Here is a 12,431-nt window from a genome sequence, read left to right as displayed (position 1 = left end):
GGGTCCGCGATCTGGCCGTTCCACAAAAAGATAGGACATGTTTTATCTTTTTGTGGAACGGAAGTATGGGACGAAACCCCACAGAAGCACTCCGTAGTGCTTCCGTAGGGTTCCGTTCCGCACCATTCCGCATCTCCGGATTTGCGGACCCATTCAAGTGAATGGGTCCGCATCCGTGATGCGGAATACCCACGGAACGGCACCCGTGTATTGCGGATCCGCGAAAGCGGTCCGCAATACGGCAACTGGGCGCTCACGTCAGTGTGAAAGAGGCCTTAGGCTGCATTTACATGTCCATGGAACACGGACCGTGAGATACCGGACTGGCATCCTGCTTAGTGCAGAAGCGCACAGCGCCATTGGTTGCTATGATGCCGTGCGCTTCCTGCTGTCACCGATGTACAGTGATACACTCGTATGATCTATACCAGTGTATTACTGTACTGCGGCTGCAGCAGGAAGCGCACGGCGTCATAGCAACCAATGCAGGATGCCAGTCCGGTATGCACTAAGCAGGATGCCAGTCCGGTATCTCACGGTCCGTGTTCCACGGACATGTGAATGCAGCCTTAAAACTGACACCAAAACCACTGCTAATGATAAACCCCCCCACCACCACCCCTTTGTCTCAATGCAGTCATGCTCCTCTATTTCTTTCTAACCTTCCAAATGCATGCTAGCATTGGAAGGATTAAAATTGTGAAGGTGCACATTCACTGAATTAGGGATGTTTGTACAAATCCCATAAAATGTGAATGTTGTAGGATCCCAAAAACAGAAGTTTCCCACTTTCCATTCTTGGGAAGTGATTTGCTGTAGTTAATGTTCTGAAACAATTCTGTAGTATTGTATTCAGTTCCGCTGCAAAGTCATTATCTTGGCCTCCTGTATCTGACGTGTTGGATTTTGTACTTTACAGACTAAAATACTGGTCTGCATATTAATGCATGATATAGAACCTCACTGTAGTCTGCACCTTCTGATCATTGTCGACTTTTTTCAGGATATTTCACAGATTCATTAAAAGAAATCATGATGGGATCCTTTTCAACTGTGAATTATATCTGGATATAGCTCCAAATGAAACGGTAAGTAATGTACCGTAATTGCTGCAAAATACTTGCGTTAGCTATCAGAAATCACCACCATCACAACCTGATATGCACAAACACATACAGTAATATAAACATTTGAATAATATTATATTATAATAAATAATAATATATAATAATATCATATATACATTATAATATATACATAAAGTACTGTACATACAGAAAGTCGCAATAAATCCAGCACTTGGGCACATGGTCATTTCTGGATTTGAAAGAAGAATCATTTGCACCATATACCCACCTCAGATAGGAAGCAGTGGCTCATGAGAGATCATTGCAGTTTTAAACGGTACCTATCTTTTTCAAAACTTTTGACATGTCAGACGTTTTAATTAGTGTGGGTCTGGATTCTGAGACCCCCAATGATCCCTAAGCAAGGCGGTAGAAGTGCTCAGCTGGGTACTGTACCCCTTTCTTTCTATTTTGCTCTTCTGCTCTCCCTGAGCAATCCATAAGACTTTCTATGAATCTGTACACTGCTCATATGAACATGGGACCATGCAGGCTCATATGAACATGGGACCATGCAGGCTCATATTAACATGGGACCATGCAGGCTCATATGAACAGGAGACCATGCAGGCTCATATGAACATGGGACCATGCAGGCTCATATGAACATGGGACCATGCAGGCTCATATGAACATGGGACCATGCAGGCTCATATTAACATGGGACCATGCAGGCTCATATGAACAGGAGACCATGCAGGCTCATATGAACATGGGACCATGCAGGCTCATATGAACATGGGACCATGCAGGCTCATATGAACATGGGACCATGCAGGCTCATATTAACATGGGACCATACAGGCTCATATGAACAGGAGACCATGCAGGCTCATATGAACATGGGACCATGCAGGCTCATATGAACATGGGATCATGCAGGCTCATATGAACATGGGACCATGCAGGCTCATATGAACATGGGACCATGCAGGCTCATATTAACATGGGACCATGCAGGCTCATATGAACAGGAGACCATGCAGGCTCATATGAACATGGGACCATGCAGGCTCATATGAACATGGGATCATGCAGGCTCATATGAACATGGGACCATGCAGGCTCATATGAACATGGGACCATGCAGGCTCATATGAACATGGGATCATGCAGGCTCATATGAACATGGGACCATGCAGGCTCATATGAACATGGGACTAGGGCTGAAACGATTACTCGATTAAATCGAGTAATTCGACACAAAAAAATCCTCGATGCAAATTTTTTGCATCGAAGATTAGTTTGTGTCATGTGACCATGGATCGGGAGTGAAGCGCTTGCTATTACTCCCGCTCCGTGGTCTCCTGCGGCGCTTGGAATACTTACCTTTCCAGCAGGCGGCCTCCGGACACTCCACAGTACGTCCATGGTCCCGCGCTGCTCTGACCTCCTGACGTACGCACGCCGTGACGCGACGCACTGTGTGACGTCAGGAGCAGAGCAGCGCAGAACGATGGAGTGTCGGCAGCGCCCCTGCTGGAAAGGTAAGTGGATGAAACCGAGGGGGTGGGGGCGCAACTAAGGCCAGGCGCCTGGAGTGCACAGCGTCATAGAAACCAGTGACGCTGTGCACTACGGGTGTCAGGAGGAGCATGGCAACAGAGCTCATGGCACAATGGGGGCAGAGCTCATGGCACAATGGGGGCAGAGCTAAGGGGGCAGAGCTGCTGATGGCACAAGGGGGCAGAGCTGCTGATGGCACAAGGGGGCAGAGCTGCTGATGGCACAAGGGGGCAGAGCTGCTGATGGCACAAGGGGGCAGAGCTGCTGATGGCACAAGGGGGCAGAGCTGCTGATGGCACAAGGGGGCAGAGCTGCTGATGGCACAAGGGGGCAGAGCTGCTGATGGCACAAGGGGGCAGAGCTGCTGATGGCACAAGGGGGCAGAGCTGCTGATGGCACAAGGGGGCAGAGCTGCTGATGGCACAAGGGGGCAGAGCTGCTGGCACAAGGGGGCAGAGCTGATGGAACAAGGGGGCAGAGCTGATGGCACTGGGGGGAACTGATGCACTTGGGCTGATCGCACAGTGGGGAACAAAGGGTGTTGGGGGCTAATGGCAGGGCGTCTGAGTTTTTATAAAGGAAAACAGTATTATTTTTTTCTTATTAGATTACTCGATTAATCGTAAAAAATAATCGATAGAATACTCGATTACTAAAATAATCGTTTACTGCAGCCCTACATGGGACCATGCAGGCTCATATGAACATGGGACCAAAACGGATGCCTTCTGCTGTCAAGCGCACATGCAACAGGGCAGCCAATTTCATAGGTACAAATCTGCTGATCTGGGAAAGCTTGATACACTATACGGTCCATCAAAGAGTAACTTGATGGAAAAGAAGTATCCTCCACCAGGTTCCAATAATAGTTATATGTGGTTAATGCTATTTATGAAAGGTCAGCCTACACTTCAAATTAAACTTAAAATTTCAATTTTCTAAACAGATTATTATTATCATCAAACTTGACCTTATAGAAAAAGATAATTTCTTTTAGTTGAATTAAGTGCTATCTTTGAATATGTTGTTTGTTCCCTGCATGTACATATAAATCAGGTCTTGCGTCACAGGCACTGCCATTTAATTATGGTTTTCAAACCTTTCAGCAGTAGAAGATTAGGTACATTTTGCTGAATGTGTGCATTGATAGACAGCTAATTTGTCTGAAAGGTTTGTGCAATTAAAAACATCTGCCGGCAGCATTTGTAAGAGGAGGCCCGCTAATCCTATCCGCGGTGTTACTGCCATGATGGGATAACCTGAGACTATGTGACAGCTATAAGCTATGTAACAGAAACGTTTGCAATGAATGAATGAAAAATGTACAATATTTGTTGCTTAAAAGTCTTAACAAACATGGAATATGAGCATAAATATAACTTTATGTAGAATGTGTACTGAGCCATAAACCACGCATTATCCTTTTTACGCAAACAAGATTTAAAAGCCCTCTGCAAATGTTAATATGGATTATTAATTTAAATATTGCTATGTTCATTATATAAATGAATATGAGGTACTTGGAAAATATTTTGAGCCCATCTGTCCCCAGCTAGGCGACCTCTTATAGATGGGACTCTCCACTAAAATGGCTAACCTTTCATTTTGCATACACCTCTAAATGAAGTCAGAGAAAATAGGATCCAGCTATATCCTGCTCTAATTAAAGATAGCCTTGGACCGATAAGGGTACTTTCATACTTGCGGCAGAGTGATCCGGCAAGCAGCTCCGTCGCTGGAACTGCCTGCCGGTTTCGGCAATCTGCATGCAAACGGACAGCATTTGTAGACGGATCCGGATGCGGATCCGTTTCACAAATGCATTGCAAGAACGGATCCGTCTGTCCGTTTGTCATACGGACGAACGGATCAGTTTCTATTTTTTTTTTTTTAAATTTAAAGGTCTGCGCATGCGCAGACCAGAAGGGCGGATCCGGCATTGTGGTATTTTCCTATGGAAAAAAATGCCAGATCCGGTATTCAGGCAAGTGTTCATTTTTTTGGGCCGGAGATAAAACCACAGCATGCTGCGGTATTATCTCCGTCCTGAACAGATTGCTCTCCATTCAGAATGCATGGGGATAAAACTGATCAGTTCTTTTCCGGTATAGAGCCCCTAGGACGGAACTCTATGCCGGAAAAGAAAAACGCTAGTGTGAAAGTACATTAAGATGTAAGACAAAGGTGGATGCAGCCACACCCCCATATGTACAGTGCAAAGACAAAGTTAGTCATCACATGCTATAAGATGAAACAAATGCAAAGTTGCACCTATACCATGACTGTGATACAAAAGCAAACAAAAGATGCTTAGGTACTCTGCAAACATTGACTATATGGACTATTGTACTGATGATATATTCACCATATAAATGAATCTGAGGTCTTAGCAAATATTTGATCAAAGTAAATGAGCCCATTCACCATGAAAAGGTGACCTCTTCTAGATGGGATCCTACTCAAATACAACATACCTCTCTTAAGATCTAGACTTCAAATGCAGGGAAAGTAGAATCTAGCTGTATTTTACTTTAATTAAAACACCTTGGACCGATGGATATCCTTTTCTATGCAGCCAAAAAATATTCAGGTGATTCGTAAAGGGACCATGTCTGACTCATATATCCTAGACCAGTGATGGCAAACCTCCGGCACTCCAGATGTGGTCAAACTACGACTCCCAGAATGCTCCATTCCTTTCTGTGGAGTTCTGAGAACAGCCAAGCAAGTGTGCATCTTGGGTGTTGTAGTTTTAACACGGCCGGAGTGCCAGAGGTTAACCATTACAGGCCTAGACTATATTCTGAGTGAAAGACAAGAAAAATGCAGCAAGCAATATGCCATGTTTAGTCCAGGTCTCCTAGCCTTGTGTCAGTTACCAAATGAAGGTCACAATTGTGACCAAATCAGTTTTTCTTTTGTTTTAGTAAAATTGAGTACACAATGGCCAATTTAGTAGTTGAACTCGTGTGGTTGAGCTCTTTAGACTGGGTTTCCACAGGCAGCCAAAACCCTATCCATCCGTGTTGGCTTTTTTTTTTTTTTTCATTTTAAGCATTAACTGTTATACCAGTTTTTGTCATGGCCTGGATGAAAGTGACAGACATTTTAGAAAAATTGCTGTGTTACCTAATGTATAAAGCCCACAGATCAAGATGAAAAACAAGCAGCTGTTTCCTATTTCATCATCAGCATTATTGCAATAAAATTTAACTTTCTTTTATTTTACAGAGAAATGGGGAACTCAGAAAGTCAGTACAGTGTTCAAGGGACACGAAGTCCAGGAGGAAGTCCCTTGTCAGATGGCAAACAGAAGAGCTGCTCTTTGAAAATTCATAGCATTCACGGAGAGGAAGAAAAGAACTGGCCTTCTCCTGGATGGGGACGGACAAGCAGCAGTGCTAGCTACAAATCTCGTTCCTTAGCAAGGACCTGTCTGTCTCAGTGTAAGAGTAATCCACCGTATTCATCAAGACATGGTGATGTTGTGCTCAAAAGCTCTAAAAGTTGCACCCATCACAAGCAAAGAGCTAATCTAGCTGGTGAATGTTGCCAGGCAAATAACAACACATATATACCAGACAACAGTTATCATTATGTTGGTGTTGACACCCCAGTAGACCATAGGGGATGCAATGGACATATTTTAAGCTGCTATGAAATTCATGATAGCATGTCTGCTGCACTGCAAGCTGAAGAAAGGAAAAGCCCAAAGGTCTTGATAAAAACACTTGGAAAACTGGATGGTTGCCTCAGAGTTGAATTCCACAACAGTGGGAATGGTGTACCATCTGAAGAGTCTGATGGACCTGTTCAGCTACTTAGGTACTCGCCTGCAATGGAAATGAAGGATATGACCCACCGTGACCCTCGGAGAAATTCTGGCATGGAGTATACTGCAAGCCATGGTCTGTCAGTAAGTGATTCTGGACTAAGATCAAGCAAAGGGAGTTCATTAAGTTCTGACTCTTCTTGGTATGATTGCCCGTGGGGAAACAATAGAGACATTAATGACTTGGATGGCTCATACCTGACTAGGAGTTCCATAGACACTAGTGTACATGGAGGACTTACCCCAACTGAGAGTAGTATACTTTTCCATCAGAGATCGTCTCTGTCTTCACTCCGTGAGTTATACAATTCTGATTTGCACGGTGGGTTAACCCCAGGTCGACTTTCAGATGAATACATAGGTGGCCATCCTACTTTAAGCAACAGAGTTTCATTTGCCTCAGATATTGATGTTACATCGAGAGTAGAACACAGAGGACCTTCTCATTATTCTTCATACACTCTACCCTGCAGAAAATCAAAGCCTTTAACAGAGGATGCATCAAAAAAAGATACACTTAAAAGTCGAATGAGGCGCATTAGTGATTGGACAGGTAGTCTTTCAAGGAAGAAGAGAAAGCTGCAGGTACGTAAAATATATATTTTAAAGTTGCTAAATACTGTAAGAATTATTGTACAAAGGTTCAGATTTCTAAGGCTAATATACAAAATTGATATCATATAGTTTTCTTAAAAGTATTGCCTATTTACCTGACTAAAATGAATATCTGTAGGAACTTTGAGCATATGCATGTTTCTCAACTTTTAGTAGTTTAAAGGGGTTGTGTAGTGGCATAATATTGGTGACCTATTCTCATGATCATCTGGTCATAAATTTCCCAGTTTAAAGGGTTGATAGCGCTGGTTCCTCTTCAGTATTTCCCTGCACGCCGTCTCCCTTGTAGCTAGAGTGCAGTGTAATTACAATTGCTTGTCCCATTCACTTGAATGGGAGGAGTAGTTGCAATTATGCTGCATTGGTGCTACAAGGGAGATAGTGTGCGGGGGAATATTGAAGGGAACACAGTGTTTGCATGAGCACTGAATCCTGTTCAAGAAGCTGATTGGCAGGAGTGCTGGGTGTCTGACCCCCGCTTGTCAGATATTGATGACCTATCCTGAGGATAGGTCTATAGTGCATTGCCAACTCCTATAGTGCAGCAACAATAACAAGAGCAATGTCAATGAGCTAAATATATATATATATATATATAATATATATATATATATATATATATATAGTATATTAGCATGTTAATCTTTCCATATGGTTTCTCTATAATACAGTCATATTCTTTTTTTTAGCATAGCAAGTGCTTCTAGATTTTGTTACCTTTATACAATTTTTTACTAGGAACCTAAATGTAAGGATGCAACTGAATGTTTTGACAGTGGAATTGATGGCTTTACTGCAGAAACAAGCTCTCCTCCACATCTCTCCAGCATATTGTGGTCTGGGGGCTCTGGGCCTCTTATGCAGCCTAGAAATGAACATACTAGTGTTATTGGCAGTGATGCTGTAAGGCAGAACATCTATGAAAATTTTATGAGAGAACTGGAATTAGAAAAAAACAATGTGGAGGAAACTGCTACGTCAACAGGTACAGAAGATTCAAGTAATGACTCTCTCAGTTCATTGGACCAACTTGACTTACTCTTTGAGAAAGAACAAGGAGTTGTTCGCAAGGCTGGATGGCTATTCTTCAAACCCCTTATTACCCTTCAAAAGGAGAAGAAACTGGAGCTTGTAAACCGCAGAAAGTGGAAGCAATACTGGGTGACACTTAAAGGTAAGCCGCATAGTTATGTGCTGTTAAAGGTGCTCCTTGCTTCATCATGACTACAGACTCTGCAGAATTGAAATGGATTACTCTCTATACCATATTTGCTAATGTAATCTTTGACTTCAAATTGCATACCATATTTTTCGTACTATAAGACGCACCTAGGATTTGGAGGAGGAAAATAAGAAAAAATATATTTTCCATCAGACTTCAGAGCAGACCCCCAAATCAGACCCTCATTCTTCATCAGACCTCAGATCAGACCCCCAATTATCATCAGACTCCCAAATCAGACCCCCATTTTTCATCAGGCCTCAGATCAGACCCCTGAGCACTATCAGCATCAGATCAGACCCCCCAAAGTCCATAAGCCTCGCATCAGATCCCCTAGCCTTCGTCACCTCCCATCAAACCCCCCAGTCTTCATCAGCCTCAGATCAGACCCCCATCAGGCTCCCCAGCCTGCATAAGCCTCTGGTCAGATCCCCCAGCCTCCATCAGCCTCAGATCAGACACAGTCCTTACCGCAACACAGTGCACAGTGGACCCGGAAGAAGCGCAGTGCTTCTGCTTCAACTGCAAAACGGAGAAAATTCCGCAAATTGCTGCAGAATCACTTTATGGGCCAGTTTGTAGAAGATCACACTAGTGGCGAAGCATTGTTGGATCTAATAATTGCTAACAATGCACAGCTTGTTGGAAATGTTACTGTTCATAAAACACTTGGTAATAGTGATTACAATATAATTACAATATAATTATAAAAAGCAAACTCTGGCAGAGAGAGCAAACCCACAGAATTTTAAAAAGGCCAATTTCCCTGGCATGAGGGCAACATTTCAGGGCATAGACTGGGAGCAGCTTCTGTCACATAATAATATTGAGGATAAATGGGAGAGCTTTAAATACCCATTGGGTAATTACACTACAAAATTTATACCTGTAGGTAAAAAGTATAAACAGCTAAAATTAAACTGCACATGGCTTACTGCTACTGTAAAAAGGGCAATAAATGAGAAAAAAGGGCATTAGCATTTGGACTATAAGATGCACTGCCACTTTTTCCCCACTTTGGGAGTGAAAAAGTGCCAAAAAATATGGTAGTTCTGTACTTAGAAGAAGCTGGCAAATTTTCCTTAAGAAACAGCCATTTTAACATTATTGAAAAGGAGATTCCCAGTTAATATAGAATTTTCACATATTTTAATGGCAAATAATGAAATCCATGAGTTGTTCTTAATGTTTGCAGGGTGTGTTAGTAAAATATCAATGTCACTAAAGATATTTCATGGCAGAGCAAGGAGTATTATGAGTAGTGTCAATAACATTCTAGCCCCTAGGCTCCAACATGCTTTGTCAAGCTCTCAAAATATTCACTTTGCTTTAGGTGAAATTAGATATCAGGCCAAAATCCTCTTGTAACATTTTTGTATTAGAAAGCTTTTCAGTCCAAGGTGAAAACCAAAGCACACAGTGCATGTGAAATAGAAATTTTGGGGAAAAAAGCAGAACTTATGTTGCTTCAGTACCCTGCCTAGTTATTGATCTACAGAAGAAGGCTGTCTCAAGAAGAAAAGATGGGAACTACTAGCGGCTCTCCTGGGAAAAGAAGATTCAATATGAGTTTTAGAAGATGATTTAGGCCCCTTTCACACGAGCGAGTTTTCCGCTCGGGTACAATGCGTAACGTGAACGCATTGTACCCGCACTGAATCCTGACCCATTCATTTCAATGTGTCTGTGTACATGAGCGTTGTTTTTCACGCATCAGTTCTGCGTTCTGTAAAAATCGCAGCATGTTCTATATTCTGCATTTTTCACGCAGTCCTGGCCCCTTAGGGCGAGATTTCCGCGCGGGTGCAATACGTGAGGTGAACGCATTGCACCTGCACTGAATCCGGACCCATTCATTTCTATGGGGCTGTGCACATGAGCAGTGATTTTCACGCATCACTTCTGCGTTGTGTGAAAATCGCAGCATGCTCCTCTTTGTGAGTTTTTCACGTAACACAGGCCCCAATAGAAATAAATGGGGTTGCGTGAAAATCGCAAGCATTCGCAAGCAAGTGCGGATGCGGTGCGATTTTCACGCACTGTTGCTAAGTGACGATCGGGATGGGGACCCGATCTTTATTATTTTCCCTTATAACATGGTTATAAGGGAAAATAATAGCATTCTGAATACAAAATGCATAGTACAATAGGGCTGGAGGGGTTAAAAATAAATAAATAATAATTTAACTCACCTTAATCCACTTGTTCGCGCAGCTGGCATCTCTTCTGTCTTCTTTTGTGAGGAATAGGACCTTTGATGACGTCACTGCGTTAATCACATGGTCCGTCACATGACCATCACCATAGTGATGGATCATGTGATGAGCGTAGTGACGTCATCAAAGGTCCTATTCCTCACAGAACAAGACAGAAGAGATGCCGGCTGCGCGAACAAGTGGATTAAGGTGAGTTAAAAAAAATTTAATAACCCCTCCAGCCCTATTGTACTATGCATTTTGTATTGAGAATGCTATTATTTTCCGTTATAACCATGTTATAAGGGGAAATAATACAATCTACACAACCTTGAACCCAAACCTGAACTTCTGAGAAGAAGTTCGGGTCTGGGTACCACATTCAGTTTTTTATCACGCTCGTGCAAAACACATTGCACCCGCACTGAATACCGACCCATTCATTTCTATGGGGTTGTTCAGATGAGCGGTGATTTTCACGCATCACTTATGCGTTGCGTGAAAATCGCAGCATGCTCTATATTCTGCGTTTTTCACGCAACGCAGGCCCCATAGAAGTGAATGGGGTTGCGTGAAAATCGCAAGCATCCGCAAGCAAGTGCGAATGCGGTGCGATTTTCACGCACGGTTGCTAGGAGACGATCGGGATGGAGACCCGATCATTATTATTTTCCCTTATAACATAGTTAGTAAAATAGCGCTGGAGGGGTTAAAAAAATAATAATAATAATTTAACTCACCTTAATCCACTTGCTCGCGCAGCCTGGCATCTCCTTCTGTCTCCTTTGCTGAACAGGACCTGTGGTGACGTCACTCCGGTCATCACATGATCCATCACATGATCTTTTACCATGGTGATGGTAAATCACCACTCATGTGAACATTGAGAACATAGAAATGAATGGGTCGGTATTCAGTGCGGGTGCAATGCGTCCAACTCACGTATCGCATCCACGCGGAATACTCGCCCGTGTGAAAGGGGCCTTATAGGTGCAAAATAATGCTTTTTGAGATTGCACTGATCCCTTCGTCAGGTAAGACACGGGTGAGGTTGTTTTGTACCAATTAATCATCTTTTGAAACTCACATCGAATCTTCTTTTCCCCGGAGCACTGCTAGTAGTTCCCATCTATTCTTCTTGAGACAGCCTTAGGGTACCGCTGGATTCCGGCAGCCAGTTCTGTCTCTGGAACTGCCTGCCGGGGGCGGCAATCTGTATGCAAATGGATACCATTTGTAGACGGATCCAGATGTGGATCTGTCTCACAAATGTATTGCAATACCGGATCTGTCTCTCCGGTTGTCATCCTGAAAAACGGATCCGGTATTTATCTTTTTTACATTGCGCAGACCGCAGAAGCTGATCCGTTTTTTTTTTTCAGAACACTTAGGCATTCCGGCTAGTGTTCCAGAATTCTGGACGGAGAAAATACTGCAGCATTCTGCTGTATTTTTTACATCCAAAAACCGTACACTGACAGAACTGAATACATTCTGATGCATACTGAACGAATTGCTCTCCATTCAGAATGCATGAGGATAAAACAGATCAGTTTTTATTCCGGTATTGAGCCCTTAGGACGGAACTCAATACCGGAAAAGAAAAACGCTAGTGTGAAAGTACCCTTATTCTGTGTATTTCCGGACCCTCACGGACATTGGAGGGACGGCATGCAGCAGCTGAGACCTCAGATCTTGTACACCCGCAAAACTGTTGTGTGCTCAGCACAACAGTGTTAGGGGAGTAGCCACTCTGTGAGCCCTTACTCGCTCTGCCAGACGGTCTTGTTAATATTGTTATCCTCTGCTCTCTTCTCAAGTGCTTTATATACTAGTGTAAATGGTAGAAAAAAAGGAAAAGGAGCTCATGTTACCAAAAAATATATATATTGTTTATTAAGGCATAATTAAAAAATGACATAAATAAAGCCAAT

At 43.0% G+C, this 12,431-nt stretch overlaps 1 protein-coding gene across 3 annotated transcripts in view; it reads left to right on the top strand.

Annotated features, from left to right (window-relative positions):
• Nucleotides 1–12,431, top strand: part of TIAM2 (TIAM Rac1 associated GEF 2) — a 409,027-nt gene that overhangs the window by 202,396 nt on the left and 194,200 nt on the right. For all 3 annotated transcript variants that reach the window (XM_040429382.1, XM_040429384.1, XM_040429383.1), the window contains 3 exons: nucleotides 1,004–1,088; nucleotides 5,865–7,050; nucleotides 7,819–8,254. In XM_040429382.1, the coding sequence (XP_040285316.1) occupies nucleotides 1,081–1,088; nucleotides 5,865–7,050; nucleotides 7,819–8,254 (1,630 nt within the window). In that variant the 5' untranslated portion in view covers nucleotides 1,004–1,080. The remainder of the gene's footprint in view (nucleotides 1–1,003; nucleotides 1,089–5,864; nucleotides 7,051–7,818; nucleotides 8,255–12,431) is intronic.

The sequence above is a fragment of the Bufo bufo genome, chromosome 4 (assembly GCF_905171765.1).
Source record: "Bufo bufo chromosome 4, aBufBuf1.1, whole genome shotgun sequence".
NCBI lineage: Eukaryota > Metazoa > Chordata > Amphibia > Anura > Bufonidae > Bufo > Bufo bufo.
Note: the sequence above shows the minus strand (reverse complement) of the source record. Positions and strands in the feature narration are given on the sequence as shown.